At 46.8% G+C, this 23,240-nt stretch overlaps 6 protein-coding genes across 6 annotated transcripts; 1 reads left to right on the forward strand and 5 right to left on the reverse strand.

The window, feature by feature from the left end:
* Positions 1-2,738: 2,738 nt before the first annotated feature.
* On the reverse strand, positions 2,739-3,050 carry PHALS_10344 (uncharacterized protein; the record flags this gene model as incomplete). Its single annotated transcript, XM_024725751.1, has 1 exon — positions 2,739-3,050. The coding sequence occupies one exon, from the start codon at positions 3,048-3,050 to the stop codon at positions 2,739-2,741; it is 312 nt and encodes a 103-aa protein (XP_024576496.1).
* A 43-nt stretch (positions 3,051-3,093) lies between these two features.
* Positions 3,094-4,117, reverse strand: PHALS_10345 (uncharacterized protein; the record flags this gene model as incomplete). Its single annotated transcript, XM_024725752.1, has 4 exons — positions 3,094-3,393; positions 3,476-3,694; positions 3,780-3,818; positions 3,887-4,117. 4 exons carry the CDS (start codon positions 4,115-4,117, stop codon positions 3,094-3,096), a joined length of 789 nt encoding a protein of 262 aa, XP_024576497.1.
* Positions 4,118-11,346: 7,229 nt separating this feature from the next.
* Positions 11,347-13,048, forward strand: PHALS_10346 (FOG: RCC1 domain; the record flags this gene model as incomplete). Its single annotated transcript, XM_024725753.1, has 2 exons — positions 11,347-11,497; positions 11,562-13,048. The coding sequence occupies 2 exons, from the start codon at positions 11,347-11,349 to the stop codon at positions 13,046-13,048; spliced, it is 1,638 nt and encodes a 545-aa protein (XP_024576498.1).
* Positions 13,049-13,209: 161 nt separating this feature from the next.
* Positions 13,210-14,303, reverse strand: PHALS_10347 (uncharacterized protein; the record flags this gene model as incomplete). Its single annotated transcript, XM_024725754.1, has 2 exons — positions 13,210-14,179; positions 14,242-14,303. The coding sequence occupies 2 exons, from the start codon at positions 14,301-14,303 to the stop codon at positions 13,210-13,212; spliced, it is 1,032 nt and encodes a 343-aa protein (XP_024576499.1).
* Positions 14,304-17,358: 3,055 nt separating this feature from the next.
* On the reverse strand, positions 17,359-17,637 carry PHALS_10348 (uncharacterized protein; the record flags this gene model as incomplete). The annotated part of the gene is made up of 2 exons (XM_024725755.1): positions 17,359-17,486; positions 17,556-17,637. The coding sequence occupies 2 exons, from the start codon at positions 17,635-17,637 to the stop codon at positions 17,359-17,361; spliced, it is 210 nt and encodes a 69-aa protein (XP_024576500.1).
* A 1,245-nt stretch (positions 17,638-18,882) lies between these two features.
* PHALS_10349 (RxLR-like protein) lies at positions 18,883-19,177 on the reverse strand (the record flags this gene model as incomplete). Its single annotated transcript, XM_024725756.1, has 2 exons — positions 18,883-19,026; positions 19,121-19,177. 2 exons carry the CDS (start codon positions 19,175-19,177, stop codon positions 18,883-18,885), a joined length of 201 nt encoding a protein of 66 aa, XP_024576501.1.
* Between the last annotated feature and the right edge of the window lie 4,063 nt (positions 19,178-23,240).

Genomic DNA, 23,240 nt, shown 5'->3' on the forward strand with positions numbered 1-23,240 from the left:
AGGTCGGTGGCCTTCGTTCTATACTTAGAACCAGTACGAGTGTGGCGGATCGCAATCCGCTTACTCCAAGAGTAATCACAACCTTAACGCGAAGCTTTATTAGCTCTTCCGCTTAAAGCGTAAAGTGAATTTTATGCGGCAAACGCCTATAGCAAAATCGATAGGTTCTCCTATCCATACAGTAAAACGCAATCAAATGTAGAACAACTAGCTGTTCCCGCCACCTACTGACTTCTTGTTCACGTGTGCCTCAACATTGTGCGGTCACACCATCTTACGTAACCCAAACCATTGTGTGACCACACCATCTTGTGCGACCCACGCCCTTCATACCAGGGTACGTGAAATCCCGCTACACTTTCCCTCATCAAGATTGTGAACACATACAGTTTGCATTCAACTGTCGTCACAACTTTTCCAGGACCTTCTTCACGAGTTCTCTGCTGAGTAAGCCCTGTGTCGAAATACGGAGTACATTCAGCCTCGCTGGTTCCGAGAACGTCCGCGGGCGGAGCATTTGTTCGTCTTCTGCACGCGGTGCAACTTCTCTTCATTCCTACTACCTACAGGCGGTCCAACATGTCTAAGTGGATAAGCACATATGTGTGCGCGTTTGGAAGAAGTCAACGTTCCAAACTCACGTCACATGTGCCGGTAGCTGTTACCAGTATATCAATTTTGGCAGAGCAGTCGCCGTTCATAAGTTAGGATTTTTCGGTCTCCCCAGAGACGCGTCCGGTAATTCCGATATTGTTAATTTTGTGGACCGTCTGAGCAAAATGGATCACCTCGACGCAAAAGCGCACCCTCCAATCACGTTGAGGCTACTCAGTTTTTTCCAAATAGAGCTGACCCGAACTATTCGCCACCTTAATGTACACTCAGCATCGAAAGGTAACCCTCTTGTCATTCCCTGAGGCAGAAGTGGTGCGATATCGCATGTGCACAATTACGCGTGATTTGTACAAATCCAAAAGAATTTTAAGTCTAGCTTGTGTACCCCGAGCATGCCAAAACCATACTTTACAGCAAGTTGCTTTATTGTACAAATCAGATCATCTCTGTCGCTCAAAAATGTCGAGCTTTGAGTGCGATTTAGCGTTCAAGTCTATTGACATCTGCTTGAAGTAGAGCAAAACATGGGGTTAGGGCTGAAGCGTCAAGATCGACATGAAATGGTTGCTTCTGTCGCTCACAAGTACATTATGTGGCTCTCCACATTCAACTTTTCGTGCTACGCATGACAGTATTCAAATATACGGTAAACTTGATTTATGCATAGTCACGATATGGCTTGAACATCTGCGTATCCAATAAATCAACCGTCGCTAGTACTTTAGCACACTAGCGACATTCAACCTCTGGAGTCTCTGTGAAAAAGCTAGCCATTTTCGAAGCATCTTATTTGGAAGACCCACCGCAGTGAGAGGAATGTCGCTGTTCTTCATCAGTAGTTGGTAATATACATCAACCAAAGCAAGAGCACTCGATAAAGAGCGGCAGCTATTCTGTTCTGAAATGCATCCTTTTTCGATATCAACGTTTGCGCCAGAAAAGTGGCTGTATTTGGCGAATTATTAGCATTATCAGCTCGTCGTTTGCCGAAATTTTTCTGTCATACACAGTCGATGCTGGGTGGAAGATTTACTTTTTCCCCACCCGTTTTATATCTTGCATGTTAGAAATTTTTTGTGGCATCAGACTAATTATGTGGTATCTCCTATTGATGTGTGACACAGAATTCGATTCTTGGACCCATGTCGAGTTCATAACGCATTTCTGATCCGCAGGTGACAAGCTTTGTTGTTCTCATGCAGCCACATCGTAAAATATCTCGAACACGGTCTAAACATAATCGTGAGGACCATCGTGAGATGCTAGGTCACACCTTGCACTCAGTACTTCCCAAGCTTCCTCAATGACAGATCTATCCATAATGGGTGATGGGCTCAGATCTTTCTTCTGTTTATTTTGGTGATACTCCTTCTGCTAAATGTTTGTATGTATACCCTCAAAAGGACTACTTCTGTTTCATAGAAGCTTATACTGAAGGTATGAGAGAAGTCCAGACACCCATACGATAATATGGGCTTTTTAACACGAGTCAATAATTTTCTCTTCATGATAATGGAGCGTCACTAACTCGCACGGTAGGTGCCTAACACGTAGTGATCACGTAGCAGTACAAGTATATAATAACATGGATGTTATTATAAATAACATCGTGACCTGATTCTAATTGACGTCTTACAATAAACTGTAACAGCATTTGACCGCAACACTTAATCGCTACTAGTTTCTATCCGCGCTAACAGAAAATTCCGGCTTCAAATGTAATCAGACGTCCCATCAAAAGTACACGCTGCGGACAACAACATTTGGTCGCTCATTTCTGTCGCAACAAGATCTACTTTGGGCTCTAGGTATCCAATTGCAACTGTCTGTCTCATCTAGAGATCGCGACCCAGTACCAATGATGGCTTCGAGCAGTGCTAAAGGCATTCAGCAAGCTGCCAATACTCCGCAATCATTGCATCACACTACACATCCTTGGTGCTGCTTAGTGCGCGTGAAAGGCCTCGATGCAAGCCGCTTTTACTCGAAGGTCTTTCAAGAGAACACTATTTTTTATCGTTTCTGGGGCGAATTTGCTGCCATTACGGCGATAATTTGATGGACTGGACGGCGATCGCCCAAGTTGCTAAGGAATGGGGAAGAGTTCAAGACTTGTCACGCTCTCAACGTCGTAGTGGATCGTAACCGGGGGTTATCATAGAAAGGTAGGCTGGTGTAGCAGTGGCCGCAGGGAGGCATTCCAAACATGTCTCATCATCTGCACTGCGGCAAACTTCGAGGTCATATTGCCATTGAGGCGTGGCCGGATCCAAGTATTCAAGCCATATAGGGTTATAGTAATTTGAGTTGAAAACGTCAGTAGCGCGGGCTGTGCCTATAGCTGTGTTAAAGACGTAATTGAATGATATGGCTTCGACCAAATCTGAACCCGTGTGGTCGTATAGGGTCTTCCGATCGTTAGAAGCTTTAGCCATATTGGGGCATTTGGACGAATTTGTGGAGTGTTAATTTCTTCAATCATATATGTAGTGGAGTCACACTCTGGTGAGGAGGGTCGTCGTCTGAGTCATTAACTGTCAGCCCTGTCCGACATAGCGATGTCATAGAAGGGGGAGGAAGTGATACATGGGCCAGAAGACGTGGGGTTGTTTGGGTCGTGATATCATCCAACGCAGTATCAGGCGGCAACTGACGTATGAATTTTCTCAGAGATGATACAAATCGTGAAGAGTAAGACGTATTAGATCCTTCGAATGATGGGTTCTGGTCTAGGGTTGGTGTCAATGTAGGGTTAGCCGCCAAACGATTAGCCTCTTCCTTTTGATGAATACGAATAGACGGCGGCGTCACGCGGTTTTAACGACACTTTGTGGTTAACAAAACAAGGGCTTAAGAGAACCATGCCATCGTCTGGAGATGGAAACGTGGTCTCACGAAGAGGGTTATCTTGGGATGTGACCGAGGTAGTCGGTGCCTGATCCTGTGCGAAATAGACCGTACGCTTCCGTGAGGGATGGTCCTTTCGTACGAACGTAGATAACACGCACGTAGGAGGCGCACTGTGTTCTGTAAACCAATCGAAAATTATGCGATCCGTCACTTCATGAGAAAGACGGACCTGATCAATGCAGTAACGAGAAGCGTGCAATCTGGATTTGTGAGCATTGAGCTTAAGCAAGCTGGGCTTGGAGGCAGTGTCATACGCTTTGCACGTACAACGGAACCCCGCATTTGAGATCAGCCTGAAATCTTGAAGAAGACGAGCCTGACGAGCATCTTTCCTATTTAACAGTTGAGATTTGATATTTACCGCATCGAGCACCACAGCAAGGTGCATACTCTCAACTGCATGAGGACGAAAAATCCACATGCGATGTAATTCTGCAGAATTGGTTGGCGTAGGAGCTTGTTTTAGCGCAGTAAGACGCAAAGCGCTAAGATTACCGAGAGCAAGTTCAGACTCACCCACTTCGAGCAAAGAGCCCGCCTGTAGCTGACCGGAGAACCCAGAGAATCGTGTCAAGAGGCGTAGCTTAACCATTACTTTAGTCGCACAGAGTAAGTATCGTCCACCCAGGTAACTGTCTGCAGTAATAGGTGCAAAACTCATATTCTTGGGCTTTCCCACGCAGAGTATGGAGTCTCTACCGTAAGCTGCGAAGCGCGGCGCATCACAACTGCAATCCAATAATTCAGAGCTTCGCAGGCTGTAAACCCCTTAGATGATAGTTATTACGGCCTCTAAACCTGATGCAGTCAGCAGGAAATGTCAGACAACAACGAGGAGGTCAAAAGAAGAGATGCGGTGGACGGAACTTATCTAGTGCGGACGCAGAAACGGTTTATCAATGAGGACTTCGCGTGCAATTCACCGAGCTGCGGTGGTAGCTACAACGACTAGGTGGCGACAAGACGAGCGACGAGGACGGATCGGAGAGATAGGTCGTAGCGAAGCGGAGAGATGATGAACTAACGGGGCTTGGACGGTGTCGCAAAAAGGGGGGCTTTCTGAACACTTGTGCAGAAGAAGATACGGGATTCATCGATGTTCGCCATTCTATGCATGATTAAAGTGAGGTCCATTTTTAGTGTAGAACGTTCGTGTGCACATACGCATTGTCTGCCTTTCGATTTGGTCAAGGTAATAAGGATAGTAGTCTATCTCCAATAGACCCGGGATATCGAATTTGGGTGTAAAAAGATCATGCTTCTTGCTACATTTGTACAACCTTAATTTGCACATCAATATATTTTAGTGCTTCCATCCCCCTAAAAAAGAATAAAACAATTATAAACTTTTGTAACATTTCCATCAAATAGAATTAATCATTTATAGATACGGGGCTCGTGTTATATGTTTGATGTTGATGATGTGCTTGATTGAGACGCGTATATGAGCTGGCTATACTATTATGCACACGAGAGGCGTTTTGTTATCGTGTTTGATAGTTAGCTTTTGTTTTCTCTCTGTAACAAGATTAGCCCGTCCGTGTACACACATTTTTTAAGTAATGCTTAAGTCAACTGCCATGCTTCGCCGCGTGCTGCTCGCTTCCAGTGGGCCGTTGACTTAAGTAAAGAGGAGAAAAGGTGAAGTGACGTTAATTATTTTAGCCAATTGGCGCTCAACCCATCTAACATGATAATTGGCTCCAGTTCTGAAACAACAGAGCTGAAAGGTATACAGGGTGTATAGTTTGTGTTTACCACTGGTCCACACAACATGTGTAATAGGACCTGGCCCAAAACATCACCCACTCAAAAGTGGGATAACCAATTGTTTTTTATTTTCTTCAATTCTTTTCTGCTTCCGCTCTTCGTCACACTCTTCGCCACGCTCTTCGTCATGCTCTATCCAACTCCCCCACAGTGACAATCCACACGCTCGATCCAGATGATATCTTCGTAACCATCAACTTGGAATAATGACTCAATACGACGTCATTCAGCGCATTTGCGATAACGTGAATTTGATCGTCATGATGACTTTTACGATGGTTGTGGTGGTTATCCAAGAGTTCGACGAACTCTTTTGCCCAAACGGGTGCTCGACTGATGACTCGAATTGCGTATTCTCGCACCATTGGACTGATCACTTGTGCTAGAGGTGATCCACAAAGCCTCACGTATCTACCATAAGTCCAGCAATCCAATTTGGATTCCATAGAGACAATTGACACTCGATTCTGGGCATGGGTCCATTGGGCGAACCCGTGACCACCCACCGCTTGCAAAGCGCGAGTACCGCTTCAGACATGTTGAAGGTACGCAATATGTGCTTTCGATTTGTGCATTTGATAGCGCAGAGTTGGATTCCCTCCGAAAACGAGGATGCTCGTGAAGTACGCTCGGTCATCAGGCGATTTCAGATCGAAAGGGAGAGAGGGAGATGAAAACGGGGCAGCTTCCTTAAGCGGAGTCCGCCTTCGTACCCGCATCGAACGCGCGAGCAATACTGGGACAGTCACGAAGTATACGAGTTCGAGGCTCCCATGTATTCTCGCTCGCTGGAGTCCCTAGCCATATCACCAGTAGCTTCTTCCAAACGCGATCGTATTTTCTCGCCACCGCGTTATCGACGTGGTAGTATCGATTTCATTGTTAATCTAGAAGATGGGGAGGTGCATGAAGCGAGCGTCCCCTGAGCTTCTTTTCTGACTGGTCCACAGTCTTTGTTTGCCTTGGAATTGCGTTTGAAGGAGGTGAAGAAGCTTCTATCGCTAGTGAACTAGCGGCTGATCGAGGTGTCCGATCGGGTGTCGTCGACGCGACAACGCGTGAAGGGCAATCGACAGGTCGCTCACGAAGTTCGCAATTTCGCTTAGCGTCATGGATACTCGCCTGGAGACACAATCGAGAATTGAATTCTTCGTTTGAAGCAGGCGATGTAAGCGTATGCGGCTGCTTTCGCTGACGATGCGGGGCCTCCTGTCAGGAGATCTCGATCTGTTTCGGGCGTTTCCAGTTTTTTTCGTCATTTCGAGGACGATGCTGAGGCGAAGACGCCAAGATTTCAGTTTTCGACCCTCGTGCCGAAGCCGTGGTCTTAAAGCCATTTTTGAATCAGACTGCATTGCATTCGTATAGAAATCGTGTCGTCGCAATGGTAGGGATTGAGAAGCCCTACGTAGAATGTTGGATGTGTCCTTAGCCAGTTTGGTAGTCGATAGTGCAAGCATTCATATGGCATGACACTACCTGGAATGGACCGATGAAGCGAGGAAATAGCTTCAAGCCTTCCAAAGCTTGAGACCGCATCGTCTGATAGGTTCTTGGTACTACTTAGTTGGATTAGGTACTAAGTAGGTAATACTTTGTACCTAATCCCCACAAAAATTACATTTTGTCTTGACGACCCCGTCTATCCGCGTATTCCTTTAGCAGATCTTGCGCATTCTCCAATTCATCTCACATTCGTGTGATCACGTTCACACGACTTATGATGTATGAGTCAAGAACGTCCATGTACTTGCGCTTCACATTCGTATCAATTTGGGAGGCAACGATTTGCCAAGCTCCTCCCACACTTACATCGGAAGACACCACACATCGCACAAAGCGGAACTTGCGGGTGTCGCAAGCCATTCATAAAAAACGGCGTAGATCAAGTGGATGAAAAAATTAAATTGTTCACAGCAAACACAACCAATGGAAACAACTAACAACACTCTGGGGCATACTCCGCACAGAAGCTTTTCCACATATCCCCGACCACTCGGTTGGCATGTTCTGGTTGTCCATCTATCTCCGGGTGTACCGCTGTGCAATAATCCAGGCGAGTGTTAATATTTCGGAACAATTTTCTCCAATATCCACTCGTGAATCATGTATCACGATCAGAAAAGATGGCGTCTGGCAACCCGTGATTGGAAACACGTGATCAAATACCAATTTAGCCAAAGCGTCGGCCTCGATGCAATCGGTTCAAGGAGCGATGCGAACCATCTTGCTGAGTCTGTCAACAAAGACTCGCACTCCTTGTTGCCATCGGCATCCTTGGGAAAGCCAAAAGTAAAGTCGAGACCGACTGAGTTCAAACAGTCAGCAGGAACAGGAAGACTCTGTAGTGATACTTGCGTGTGCTGTGCGCGTTTCACACGCTGACATACATCGCATGTCTCACGTTTTGTGCCACCCATTTGTACTTGTGGGGCCATAAAAATTGGGCAGTGAGAGTATGGTAGGTCTTTTCATGGCCAAAGTGATCGGCCATTGTCGTAACGTGCGCCTTGTACACTGTCTTATACCTCAAATCATCGTCGTGGTGAACCACAATCCGTGGCTCATCGTCACGTACAACTTCATAGTAAAGGAGACCATCCTTCCATGCATAACGATGCAGCCATAATTTCAAGCGAACCGAAAGGTTGTCGCGGAGCTCCGTATCACTCGGTGGCAATCTCTGATGATCAGATCGCACTATTCATCTTCAACATACGCTCGAAGTATCTTATCGAATACATCGCTTCGATATTTCTGATATGAGCTAGCTCATTTTCAGGACGACGTGGCAATGCGTCTGTCAGCACGTTCCGTTTCACTGGCTTGTGCGCGGTCCTGAAGTTGTATTTTGCTAGAAATGACAATCAGCGAGCCATTGCCTGCGACAAATTAGGCGACTGAACTGCATAACGCAAGCTTGCGTTATCTATGTAGACGATGAACGGAGTTATACCCTAGAGGTGAACACGAAACTTCACCAGAACATATTGCATTGCCGTAATCCCCTTGTTGTGGACAAGGAAATTCATTTCTGCTGATTTCAGCAGTCGCGATTGAAACGACACGACACGATCGTGTCTTTCAAAGTCCTTTTACAATAATGCAGAACCTGCAAAGTCAGAAGCGGCACATACCACACTGTACGGCTTCGTATCATCTGGTAAAGCAAGTAAGGTGCTTTTATCAAACTGTTCCTGATTTGAGTGAATGCTTTTTTCCAATTGGATGAACACTCCCATGATTCATCCTTTCTCAGCAAATTTGATCGTGGGCGTACCATTTCCGCGTAATTACGCGAGAAATGATGCAGTTATTGGACAAACTACAAGATATTATGATTTCGTGCGTTGGCCACCCACGATTGCTCTGACCTTCTCAGAGTCTGCACGTACACCGTGCTCACCAACACAACAACCGACGGCCGGTACTTCGTTAGCACCGAAAATGCACTTTGCACGATTCACTTGCAATGGATGTTCACTGATACATTCTAGCACCGCACGAAAATGCTCCTAGTGCATTTCTTCAACAGATTTGTCATTTTCGTCCTCTGAGTGAGCAAAAATAGCATCGAAGTATATTTGTGCAAAGCGTCGCAGTGGTCGAAACATTTGTGAGACCAATCGATGGAACGTTGCTGGGGTATTGGATATTCACAAGCCACTCTCATAACATACCTGACGGCTTATTAACGGCCGTCAAAGGGTTGACCTCCTTCCTCATCAAGATATAGTTCCATCCATCGACCAAATCAAGTACACTAAACTGTGTACAGCCAGATGGATATCCGTTGGATGATGACATCCTTACGCGGAATCGACGTCTCCGCGGGAATCGTCTGCGCATTCAATTTGATATTGGCTTGAGCGATACACCATTTACCGTTTGGTTCACGCACACAAAACTTCTGTGCGCTTTGAGTTGACTTGATCTCCCACAACAAACCAGCAGGTTGCTTTCTAGAAAAGAACCTATCGATATATTCACTTAGCCTACGTCACCGTGGCCACTGTCTAAAAGCTGCATGCTTTGAACCAGGTTCACGATCAACCTTGTGTCGAATTCCACGTTCGGGTCGAAGACCAGAGGGCGGGTTCGCACCAAGGACGTCTTCCTTGTATTCCAAAACAAGTGAATTATAAGGATCAGTTGGATCCTTCAGGATAGCAGATCCTCTGCGTGACTCCACCCGCTGTCAAATTTTCTCGAAAATCGAATCATCTGTAACTTATGATGAGCATAATCCCGCTGAATCTACCTTTGACTGTAGCAACACGACCTCCGCAATTTCATCACACTTGACGTCGTGTAGGAAGTCTCGTAAGTGACTTCTTCGAGCTGCACCAACTCTTCCATCATCGGCAACGGTGCCAAAAGAACATCCGTTATGGTAACATCACAACCAATCGTTACATATACAATACATGGACCAGCATATTCGCACGCTATATTTCCCTAATGGGGAGTAGTGCACTAGACTAACTCACCCGCGGACTCAACCACACCATCAGTAACGCGATCAACAAATTCCGTTGATTCCTTCACATGTGTCATACAACGGGTGGCGGCACCACCTTTGTGGTCAGCTTTACCCACTCACTTTCATTCCGACTCAACCACTGTACTTGTGGGAGTTTTGGCATATCCAGCCATAGTCGATTCCATCGACTTTGTACAACACACATGTTGACGTTGACAACAGTCTTCTCTTGGTGTGCAACCACCGGGATCTCTCCCTCATAAATTCTTCTCGTAAGGCAAATCGCCATGCCCAACAACGACTCATTCGTTTTGAAGTGGGTAGTTCCGGGCACCATTTGGGCTATCGACACACTTCCTGAGTGACCACCATGGCCACTCCATACGACTCCGTATCTTTCCTAACCTGGGGAATGTCAGTTGCATAACATATACCAATGAAGTGAGAATCAATTCTTGCAGCAGACGACTGCCGAGCGCTTGAGCACTACTATCGGTGCATAGTGAATGTGGGTTAAGTCTTCAAACTTCAGTTGGAAATCAACCATAACTTTTTTCGCGGTGACAACCCCACCAGTGGCCAACCTCACTCAGATAAAGTCATTGCTTCTATCTAGTGCATCCGAAAGCACTGTATAATATTCAGCAACACTTCGTTTTCGCGCATAGTCACGCGGTGTGCTGGAGTCAATCAAGACTTTAAACCGACGACTGTAACCCTTTACACTCGCTATGACCAAGAGGAGACCATCCCAGCCCGTGTCGTTAACAAATGACAATGATCTGTCGAGGGCTAAATCCCCATGGGTGGTTCACCACAAGAGCTTATAACTGCCCGAGAAGACCGCCCTGCATCTTCTGGCTTCCGGCGTTTCCCGAACGCCTCGTGGTATCGGTACCACGTGACTTGAAATCATTACGAGGAGACTGAATTAAGATGTTCGTCTCTCACGTGGACAATCACGGTGGATGCGACAGAATCTGTAACAGCAAACTTGCTACCTACGGACAGTCATCGCGCTAAGATCCATTGGCCCGGAATTTTCGGTAGCAGCTGTCACTGCTTCCATCGAGTTGGCCGAATGATCACATGCCTGACGCTGACAGTAGTCCATAATTACGGTGCCTATCACTGTCCCTGCCAGATTTCACTTGCCATATTGGCACGAAAGTTACGGAGCTTCTGCACATAGTCGTACAATGTGCCGTTGTTTCGCATCAAGAGAATTTTTATCGTGCGATGGTGGCGTAGGTCAAACTGGGTGGAAAGGGTAAATTTGGCTAGAATGTCTTAATATGCTCTGCCTACTTGCATTTTCTGCATACGTCGCCGACAGTCACCCTTCGAATTTAATCTGAAGGCAATCTTCAATTAAAAGATATCGAAAAACTCTAAAATATGTCAAAGCCACTAGCCAGCATTTCTTTACACCAATATTGTCAGATTGAGTGGCACATCCTATTTTTTGCGCACACGAAAAGCACGACAAAATTTGTTGTTACCAAGTACTTTCTCACGAAGAAGGAGTCGTAAAGTCGCTGCTTCCAAAGGTTTTTCTCGAGGCCGCCATGACCGTCTATAGCTGGGGTCGTGGCGAAGACGGGCAGTTAGGTCTTGGAGACACAAGTGACCAGCACCGCCCTGTGACTATTGATGCCTTAGCCGAGCGCCGAATAGTGCAGATCGCATGTGGTAGCGGCCACACTGTCGTCCTCACAGGTGCGTATGTCTGCCCATCTATCATTTCGAAACTTTCAAAATAATCCAGAGCTGTGTTTGACAGATGAAGGAGATGTGTACACCTGGGGTCGTGGCGATGATGGGCGTTTGGGTCATGGAGATAACGGTTGGAAGTTCGTGCCACGCCTCGTTGAAGAGCTGCGAGGTAAAAGTGTTCGTCAGGTCACGTGCGGTAGCTATCACACGGCAGCTGTGACAGTATCAGGCGATTTGTATACATGGGGAGGTGGCATGTATGGAAAATTGGGACATGGCAACGAAACAGGTCATTCGACTCCGTACTTAGTGGAGACTCTCAAGAGCATGCAGGTGCGGCAGGTAGCTTGCGGAAGTCGACACACGGTCGTATTGCTAGAAAACAAAGATGTTTATACGTGGGGCGATAGAGAAAATGGAGTCTCAGGCCACGGAGACACTGAGGGACATCAGTACTTGCCTTGCCCAGTTGAGGAACTTCGAGGCAAGTTTATTATTCAGATTTCAGCTTGTGGCTTCCACACAGCTGCTTTGAGCGAGTTTGGAGAGGTATTTACATTTGGAGAAGGCAAGTTTGGACGCCTTGGACATAATTCAGAGCGAAATCAGCCTGTTGCCCGCTTAGTGGAGGCATTGGCCGGCAAATGCGTCAAGCAAGTCGCTTGCGGAGGATTTCATACAGCCGCAGTTACAGAAACAGGGGAAGTCTACACGTGGGGAGGAGGTGAACATGGACAACTTGGACACGGTGACAAGCTAAATAAAACAGTGCCTACGCGAGTGGAAAGTCTAGTGGAGAAGCTGGTTGTGCAGATTACGTGTGGTTGGAGTCATACAGTTGCGCTAACGGATAAAGGCGAGGTTTATACTTGGGGAAATGGTGACCATGGCAAGCTCGGGCACAATGATACGACTAAAGTCACATTACCAAAGCTGGTTGACGTGATGGAGGGGAAACGCGTAATTAGTGTAGCATCTTACAATGAGCACACTGTTGCACTCGTGGATCCTGTGGCAATGCTTCGTGCTTCCACCCTGACTTCTTCATATGTTGGTGACATGCGCCAGTTAATCGATAGTGCTGAGTTTTCGGACGTTTCTTTTCTTATCGAAGGACGTGCCGTCCATTCGCATCGTGCCATTTTGGCTGCTCGTAGTGACCATTTCCGCGCCATGTTTTCGTCAGGAATGCGTGAGTCTCATGAGCAAGAGATTCCATTAATGCATACTCGGGTGCCTGTTTTCCTAGCGTTGCTGGAGTATATATACGTGGACTCGGTCAATGTAGGCGCTGAAATGGCACTTGAATTGTATGCTGCCGCTGATTTATATACGTTGGATCGTCTCAAGGGTCTTTGTGAAATTATTGTGCAAAAGAACATCAATGTTGAAAACGCAGCTGCCCTTTTTCAGTCTGCGGACGATCTGCACTCGTGCCGGCTGCGTGAGATCTGCCTTTCATACATGGTGCATAATTTTGACAGTGTTACTAAGTCCGATGGTTTCGCTAATCTTTCCCGTGATCTCATCTTGGAGGTGCTGCAAAATCGGTAGGAGAGCGAGCCAAGTCATAGCGGCCAAATTACAGTAAAAGTGTCAGTATTCAGATCGTGTTTTTGATGATTTATCTAATTTACCCCTGAAATAGAGGTTTTCTTCACGTATACTAAGACACGGTTCTTTGATCGCATTGACTTTCACATGCTATTGCTCTCTCACGCCACATTAGTGATCTTTTGAAAATTCCAGTCATGCACCTCGATGCGCTTGCCGACATCCTTTAAGTTCTTGGTAACGATGTCTAGCCAGAATTCAGCAAGCTGAAGCTCAGCTTCTATTGATACATACTTCATCTCAGCACGATTGAAGTCGCTTTTACTTTTCAGCCAAGTACGATGGCTTTCAAGCAGCGCCTCTCGCTTTTTCTCCATGATTGGATCAATTAAACGGTGACTTCCATTTCCACTAATTTGATTTGTTGACGTCCGCATAGTAATACGGCCGCATTGTGGGGGTGACACGGTAACTCGTTTTGGAAATACGGTTACTTTTGCTGGAGAAGCCGACCCATGTGGTGCCGGGGAAGACGAAGTTGCGCAGTCATCGTGCGAAAGATGGCTAAGCAATCGGTCGTGACTATCTCTGTGGATAGAGCTGGAATCTTCATAAATTCCAGTAGCTGTTTTTAAATTCTCATTAGTGCCGACGCTCTTTGACTGAGAAGTCGTCTGCTTGACATCAATGAATTCATCGGGTCCATACTTTAGCGTAAGATTTGATGCAGACGTTTGTAGATGCTCAGCTGCAGAATACCGCGAGTTCGAATGACCACGTGATGATTGTGTTTGTGAAGCCGCACTTGCTTCTTGGCGCCGGCGGGACACTGATCGAGACTGACTTCTCCAATGGCGGATCGGACTACGACTTTGCCGACCCACACTAATACTGCGATTGCGATATTCTACATCGCGTCCGCACAGGCGATCTGCAGAAATGTGCTTCTGCAAGCTAACCCTACGCCGACTTGTGCTGCAACTTCGGCGAACACTAGAACTGCAGCGCTCAATATAATGACTGCGGAGGCTTTTCGGCGCTGGGCTCAGTTCACGAGAGCTTGAGCTACGGTAATAAGAATTTCGGCTACGTTGGCGCGACGATTTGTGCTCGTCACCACGTGCACTCGGGCTGCGTTGCCATGTATGAGAACTTTTACGCCGCGGGCTGGGGCTGCGTCGATGACGACTTACTACCCAGCGACTGGCATCTGTGCTACCACTTCGGCTGCGTATAACGCCGCTGTGGAAGCCATCTCTACTGCATCTTGTCCCTTGGTGCAAATAACTTTTGCGACTGGCGCTGTGGCTACAACTGCGGCTGTGGCTGCGATAGTGGCGGTCTCCTTTCTCCCGTCGGGGAAGATAATGCTCTCGACTGGCACTAGGGCTTCGGCTAAAATGTGGGCGATCAGATCTGCCTCCTCGATGCACACAGTACTCACGACTGGCGCTACGGCTATGGCCACGGCTATGGCTACGGCTACGGCTACGGCCACGGCCACGGCTACGGCTACGGCTACGACTGCAATTCTGAAAATCTGTCCTAGTCCGCGCCTTTCTTGTGCTACCCACCACCAGCTTACGATTTACGATACTTTGACTTACACTGCGGCTGGTACTTCGACTATGGCGTCTGCGTCCACGCTCGTTGCTGCGATAGCACGGCTTGTGGCTGCCGTTGCGGCGTGATGATCGGTGTTGATCCATCAGAGAAGCTTGTACCGGTATTGAATTTGAATAAGAAAAATTGCAAAGGGTGAAATTACTGTAATACCGTATACTTAAATCTTACGCATTTGGTACAATTTTATGTGTAGTTGTGAAATTGCGTAAGTACCGAAATATCGATATTTATAAGGTACATTGGCCACAGAAAAAGAAAAAGAGAATTATTACGAGTCATAGTAAAAAGTATATATTTAGTTTTAGTCGAAATAGAGATATTTCTCATCAGTTACCTTATACAGGAATGCACGAACATAAGCTTCATGTGTTTATAAGCGCGGACTCTGAGGACAAATCTTCTTTTGGGTAAAGTGCACGGCAACCTCACTGCAAATTGTAGCACTTGTAGTCGATTCTGCGACCGCGTTATGGAAAGACTGTATTCTCTACGAGGATGGAGCATGAAACGTTCAACTTGGGTTCAATAGACCAATTTAACAAGCTTTTGTTTATCGAGGAATCCGATGTGATCATGGAATCGGCGATCAGTAATTGCTCGCGTGGACACGCTCACCTGCTTTGAAAATGCGCTGGCGAGGCACATCCAAGATCGCCCAACCGGGCACCAAAAGAAGAACAGATGTTTTTCACAGTAAGACCACTGACGTTGAACAAAAGCGCCTTTAAAGTCGAAAAAAACAATCTCTCCCATTGGATGGTGAAATTTGAGATGACCAAGGATTGGTCTTGCTCTAGTCGAAGCCCTAGCACGTCGCAATTGCGATCTACAAGCTAGGAGGCTGCGCGCCAAAATATGCAATTACGTGCAATGCCTCAATAAATGAGGCGTTCCCAGCGTGGGATACTTTAAAGCGTCACCGTTCACTGCTCTCACTGCTCAAGCAGGCCCTCAAGGTTGTTGTGTGACAGTCAGGGGAGGCGATCGTCGTCTGACATTTTTCCAGAGGCAATAACCATTTTCAATCCTCACGGAGGGCCTATGAACAAATGCGGCTCGCACAGAATTCAGCGTACCCCTCTTCTTCTTTACAGAAGCGTTGGGTGTCGCATTTAATGCGGAGAACAACTTTGTGCTGCGAGGATATTGCATATTAGCACTATTAAATTTTGCTATTTTTCTTTCGTGCCCAATCGCACGACGCTCCTGAATCAATCAAGACTCGCCATGGCTGAGCAGATTACTAGAATAATTGACAGCTATAGGCTGTCTCTAATAATGAAGTGATGACCCGAGGACTGGAATGTATTTGACTCCAACTTTATGAGGTACAACACAATCCCGTCAATAACCAACAAGATGACATATTCCCGGTAAAAATCAAAATTTTACCGCCAGGAGTTCTCCAGCGACTCCTCGATTCACTCAGTCGTGACAGAAGTAGACACTCAGGTAATCATTTTCTGGTGCTGCCACATATGTAACACCAATGAGTACCACTGCGCAACTCGACAGTCAAGAGGCCACCTCAGATAAGGTGAAGTCCGCCTCTTTTGCTCCAGTCACAGAACCCCCAAAATTTGCTACGCAAGCAATTCAACGCCCACCAGTTTTGCGAGAGGCATGGTGAGCTTGGGAGTCTAGCAGCTCTCATGTCCCTCTGGCCTCTTCTTTTCGGATAAGTACCCTATCACTCATTGGGGGATACAACAGGTTCGATGCAACCGGGTCCACAGTACAATACAGTTGTATATTTGGTTATGACTAGCTGGCAAAGATGGTGCATGCCTGTTTGGATTGATAGCAAGAAAAGAAAACAGACCTTTTGTCCAGAGATTCCGGCCGCGGCAGGCGAAGGGTGCGCTTCAAAAATCTCGTTAAATTCGACTTGTCAAAGAAGACAATGCATTAAAATAAAGTTTGTACCATGCGCAAGCTCTGAAAGGTATGATTTTTTAAGCTAGCCAATTTGAAGCGTCAAATAGTCTAACTCTGCCAGATAGTCGCAGCGTGCTATAAAATTGTTGCTTTCGCTGTTGAGGTGAATAAAAAATCTTAGTGCCTGAACCAACTAAGTACATGCAATCTCTTTGGGCTTGGCTGAAGCTTTGGAGACTCTGGCAGCCGAGTTTTGTTTTATGGTATCGAGCTTACAAGTATGATTTGTTTCTAAGCATGTTTTGACTTCAACGTGCGATGTCCTGTCTTTTGTCGACTCAACAGATTTGTGAAAACAAAATCCACATGTTTTGGTGGAACAAAGCGAAAGGATGGATAACATTTTGATTTTGAAGAGTCTCGAATGTAGCGAAGAGACCCCAAATTAACGATCTTGTTTGCGAACCAGTCTCATTCTTGGTATAAAGTAATGTGTCTTCAGATTTTCTCTTCAAGCTCACATTTGTTGCAAGGTATTTCTGTACAATGTAAAATTTAATGTGAGTTATTTTATGCAATCGGTTTACAAAAGTGCGGCAGGTAATGTTTGTGGTAAGCTGAGCAATATTACAGTATCAGTATCATAAATTGTTACAAGGACGTGCTTCCAACTACGCCGCAAATAGTGCACTGAGCTTTTTGGTGTACACACCCAGATCCACGAGAAATACATTAAATTAGTGCTGAGTACTCCAAGTAGAAGCAGCTGAAAGTATCACGGATTGGTTTGGATGTTGTAGCATCATTTACTTGGTTAGCTTCGAAATTGACCCAGCACCTTTTGTGTTTGCAAAATCGCAGTCAAAGGATGCACGCACAATCGGCGCTGTCGTCAGCCAAGAATTTAACAATAGTCGCAACTTTAGCCAAAGGCCTAGATCAGCCAAATTACCTCTGCTGTATGGCTAGAGGTTCAAGCAATTATTCTCTCTGCATGCCTGACATATTCCATACACGTCACGCGGATGTGCACCAGCTGTTAGTGGAGTCAACGCATCAATGAGCTTGTTCAGCGTCAAAACCATATTTTGCAAAGTGTGATAATCATTGGCATAATGATTGTGACGAATGTGGTGTACAGTTTGCCGATCTTACAAGTGTATGATCTGTATTCGAAAACAATCACGCTCCTATAAAATCAAAATTCGAAGTTACTATTGGAGAGCTTCATCAAACAAGCAGAGAAGTTCCTCATGCTGACAATCCAAAACCTTTCATTTCTGACTTGACATCACGCTGCAAAAAAATAATTCTACAAAATTGCCCGAAGCGTCTCATCCGATGATAAGCAAACGTATCTCGTCAGGCTTAAAACAATAAAGGGACGCCATATAAGTTTGCCTTCATGCTGTCAGATGGGTTCTGGTTTTTGACCCTATAAAACACGTCGATTTTCTTCAGTCGATCAGTAAAAGGGCCTTTAGAAAGCACTGTGGAAAACGCTACCAAGCCACAGTCTCCGATTCTTTTTACGACAAGAATTTGCTAATTTTCCAATGAGAACCTCGATCATCATATATTATATATAAATTTCTTTGGCGGACGAGATATTGACAAACGTCTCGACAATCCTACTAGGATTACATCTTAAGCAACGGTGATTCCGAGTTTGATGTTCTTCATGAGGTGCATGGTGCTTTATCAATGAGCATTTAAGCGGTAAAAGAATCACGTTCTCAACCCCTCAAAAATCTGGGGCAGCGCGGTCGTTTAACCGCTTTAGAGAGGGTTAAGCTTGCGTTAGACTGCGACTTTTGGTTTGGCTTGCGGTCCAGTAGTAATTTCAGCGTCAGAGTCGGCTGTAAAAGGGTGGTTGCAGCGGGACTGCCATACCTCTTTGCTTAGAAAAAGCAAAGCTAAGGTCACCAACCTTCGTGATAAACCAGAACCAGTAGGAGTGTAGCGGATCGCAATCCGCTACTCCAAGAGTACCTAAAAACCTTAACCAAGGCAAAGACGCTTTCCCGTTCAAAATTGAAACTGTATCAAATTGTTGTATTTGCGGCAGAGCCGCCTCCATCTAAAGCCTTAGGCTATCCCAATTAAATAGTAAAATCTAACTAATATGCATAACACTCCAAAATATGGTGCCGTGGGGCACGTTCATACCACTCCTGGAGGTGGGAGCGGTGCATTGCCGCACATGCCTCGTAATCGCTTGAATACCTGTGTGGCTTCGTTGTGTAAGCGACGAAGCCACCGATACTGTTGGTACGCCGGAGCCGGTAGTCAATGTGACTTGTTGCAAACGCATTAGCAGCCAGCCATGATCATTCAGCATAGAGAAAGTCAGCAAGGCATCGAGCCTTGAAGGTCGTTGCAACTTGTTGACGGAAGCTCCGTTGGGGTTCAGCAACCATGCACAGACTACACCACTGTCTCCCTGATCTGTCGATCCGAGGGGTGACCTCAAACTGAAAATCCACTTTAGCATGAAACCAGATCGGTTAGTTCAGCACATAACCAGAACGAGCGAGAGGAGCGAGGTCCCGCCATGTAACCTCTCACTTGACCCGATACCACAGACGCCAGACCTGTCGCCACCATTGGGACAGAACGTCCCATCAAAGCAGAGCACCGTGCCGCTTGGGGCTAGCAACGAAAATATCGAGAAATTTTCATGGGACCCATGGTGGCAGCACGAGTGACAATACTGCAATTGCTGGTGTGGTCTAATTTTGGTGTGCCGAGGTCGACAAAGCGATGAATTGACGCAGCACGTTGGGTTTCTGACGCTTGAGCAAGGATTCGATGCTGGGTATAGACAGACGACCATTGGAGCGGGATTGATAAAGAACTCCTTGAGGATTAACTGAATGTGCTTTGCCTTGCGTTTGCAGCGACGTGCTGGCACAAATCTGTTGAATGTATATTGCCACTGTCTAACAGCACGATGTGGAACTGGCACGTGCACCGTGTAGTGCCACAACCGAGAGAGAACCATTGTCAGCACAATCAGCAGACGGCTTCTCAGGGTAGGAGCGCGACGGAAGCATTCGAGAAATTCCTCTTAAAAACGCCGGTCTAAGAACTCCAAGATGGCGTTTCGATTGGATCTTGGCCGAAAAGGATGCTCAGGAACTTCACTGCCTCCCCACGCCAAAGAGTCCTGACCCAGGATGTTGGGCGGGCTGATTTTTCGATTTAAAGCGTAATCACATATTTGGTAAGATTAAGCTTTGCCCCAGAGCCGTCACAGTACAGCTGAACTAGGTCAAGTTGTGTATGTATTCCGGATGGAAAGTTGGAGAGCAGCGTTGAATCATCGGCAAAAACGACGCTGGTGATGGTGTGATCTTCGGAATGCAAATAGCGTGCTCTTCATGTTGCCGGAGCAGTAGCGAGAAAGCGGATCAACGTGTTTAACTTCCCCGTGTGGGAAAAATCGGTGGTTGGATGTGACCGTTGGGCAAGAGATGTGCCTGTGGAAACGTGTAGAGAAGCTTTATCCAACCAGCGAAAGCGCAACCACAGCCCATGCGGTCTAGCACCTGGAACATATAGGCCCAGTTGACCCGATCGTATTCCTTCTAAAAAGTCGAGAAGCATGGCATAGGCTTCCTCTTTGCGGGCAGTTACGAGATCCTGCAGATTCACCATGAAGCGCACGTGATGACGTATAGACCGACCTTTTCCGAACGCCTTCTGATCGCCTTGAGGATGAAAGGTTTGAAGGCAAGAGGTCAGGACCTTGGACAGGGCTTTAACTTCAACACCAATGAGTGAGATTTGTCGGAAGTTGCCAGGATCATCTTTCGAGACTTACATGCACAAAGCTGACATGCGCTGGGAAGGGAGGAGCTCACCGCGCGACAGCTGGAAGTTGAAAACTGTACTCAGGCATTTTCCAAAGTCATCAGCTGTGACGCGGTAGAAGCCATCTGTAAGGCCATCCATGCCGATTGCGGAGCTGGCTTTCATGTACTTGAGCGCGTCGGTGAGTTCAGCTCAAGAAATTAGGGCATTTAACAAAGCTTGGTCTTCTGATGTTAGACGCTTGTCAATCGTGTCCACCAGCTCTCGTTGAATGTCAGGATTTGCAATAGATGGTGATCCTGTCGGACTGTCAGTCTCACTCATGATAGCTCCCCAATGGGCTGGAAACTAGCAGAAGTATCAGCTGAGTTTCGCGAGATATTGCCTTTTGAGAATCAAACTTCTCCAATGCTAAACCTTCGGAGTGATGGATCGAGCGGAGGAAAATGTATCTGAAAGACGTCTCGGCATTCTGACCTGAAAGCCAAATGCCGAGACTTGGTTATAGCAACGATCTGGGACACGCAGTCGCGATACGCACGAAAGGCATGTTTGGAGACGGTGTCTCATTCGATGCGGTAACTTGTCACTGCTTGGTCTAGCGAAGCTTGTGCTCTTCAATTGCACGTCACTTTGGTTTCATAGTTTACGTTGTAGAGCCTGGGTATGTCTCCTCATGGATCTCTTCCACTGTTTTGAGACCTTGCCCGGGTTGGATGCAACATAGAGATATTTGAGGACTTGCTGGGCTTTGCCACGAATGGCATCCACAACATCGGGGTTATCCAGGATGTACTCCGGAAAACGCCAGTCGCCGTATCCGTGAGGCTGAGACATGGAGCGCAGTGTCACTGTATATGCGAAGTGGTCACCTGCGCCCTTACGCTCAAAATACTTGTAGTCGTCGTACAGCGCGTTGCAGAAGTCTTCCGACAACAAAGCGTAGTCAAGTCGGTTCTGGCACGGCTGGGGGCCACTGTAAATGCGTTCATCTTGGTGATGGATGTGCCAGGCATCTTTAAAACCCAACTGACTTAGCCAACTCATACAGGCGTTGCGTCCTGGGTGAGCACATAAGCTTGGTTTAGAAGAGTCAAGACCAGGGTTGAGGGGCGTATTCAAGTCGCCGAGAACGATGTGTGTGGCATTGTCTTCATAACGGTCCACTGAAGATGGTCGAAGAAAACGGCTTTGTCATGATCGTCCACTGGCGAGTTTGCGTTGTCGATATACACGGGAGCATTGGCGACTACCACTTGTACGACCAAATAGCGCCCAAGCACAGTCAGCTCGCGAAGCTCTGTAGCTGTGATGAAGCCTGGAAAATCAGGGCGAGTCATAGTGATCACATCGCCAGATCGGTGTGTTGTCTGTGAGGCACTGACCGCGCCAGGGTCATTTGACGAATAGCCTGTGTTTGAAGCGGGACTGAAGGTTGAACTTGAAAGTATCAAGATGGTGGCAATCGCGAAGTTTGGTATCTTGGATCCACGAAAGACTTTTTTTTGCAAGTGGGTGCTCGATGAGTATATGCTCATTTTTCTTGATCCCATTGGTGTTGATGGTCAACAAGCTGACGTCTTGACATGACAATTCAGGTGCATCTATGCGTGGGATTTCCTTAGTAGTTCGGCGCAAGCTTTCGAGCCGTAAGCATAAATTTGCCTTCAGCTTGCTGGAGCTGCAACACTTCTGCATTCTCTGGGAAGAAGTGGTCGCATTCCCGAAGAAACTCAAGGCTCCTTGCCATTGGACCTCTTTCCAGATTTTGAAGCGGTGCATGCCGATCTGTGAGTGAAGCAGGACCAACAATATATTGGGGTGCAGCAGACGTCGATTGTGTGCTGGGTTCCAAGGTCTGACCATCCTGTCAGAATCTGAGGCCAATAATCCTTGTCAAAGATCATGGGCGCTGTACACATCGAAATCAGCTCGAAGAGCGACAGTGCTCTGGTCGCACGGGTAATGATCGCTGTATTTGAATTGATCCTTCATAAGGCAAAACTTCGAAATACACCATCACGCGTCTTAGGGATCTTGATGCCGACATACTTGGCCCATTTGCGGGCAAACGTGTTGGTGGCGGCTGGATAGGTCGCTCTCAAACTGCGATTGATCATGTGGAGTTGAGCGACCTCGGTAATGTTGGGGATCAACTCGCGCATCTGCCGTTGAAGCGCGGTGTTAATCGCCATGGGTGCCTTGACGGAGCTCATGAATGTCAGCGTATCAAGGTTGTTTGTCGTACGGAGTGCTTTGTGAAGACCATCCACCATAGCATCGAGAGCAGCCAAGCGGTCCGGTGACAATTGGAGGTTAGTCGTCTCCTCAGCAGCCTCCATTTCGCTGACTATTTCTTGAATCAGCATGGGTTTATTAGTCTTTACGATATGGGTGTGATACTTAGTAAGGAACTGAATGGCTTCCTTGCTAGAGTTAAAGTCGCGCGGAGCTTGTACCTTCCGCGGCACGATATGAAAGCGCGGGGTCGTATCCTCATCGAGCGTCGCTGGACAACAATCGAACTCGACCTGGACAGTGCTAAGGATGTCGAACTCGTTACTTGTTGTAACTCCGCATGGGGTTTTGGACAGGATTTCACCAGCATGTTTACAATGTTCTCATCAGCTCGCGATCACTCTCCTCAACGCTTACCACCAATAATTAGCAACAGCGCAGATTGGGACGCTACTGCTGCTGGTGGTAACAGTAGCCGAGAAAAATTTGGATTGCCAGGTGGTGACACGACCTGGGAAACTGCAGTGCCAAGAAAAATCTTGATAGGTGCTGGATCGTCATTTGCGGCTGCGGCGAAAACAATGGCAGCTGTCCTGGTGGAGCTTTTGCGGAGCGATCGCTGAAGCGAAGTTTC

This window comes from Plasmopara halstedii (assembly GCF_900000015.1).
Source record: "Plasmopara halstedii genome assembly, contig: Scaffold_470, whole genome shotgun sequence".
NCBI lineage: Eukaryota > Oomycota > Peronosporomycetes > Peronosporales > Peronosporaceae > Plasmopara > Plasmopara halstedii.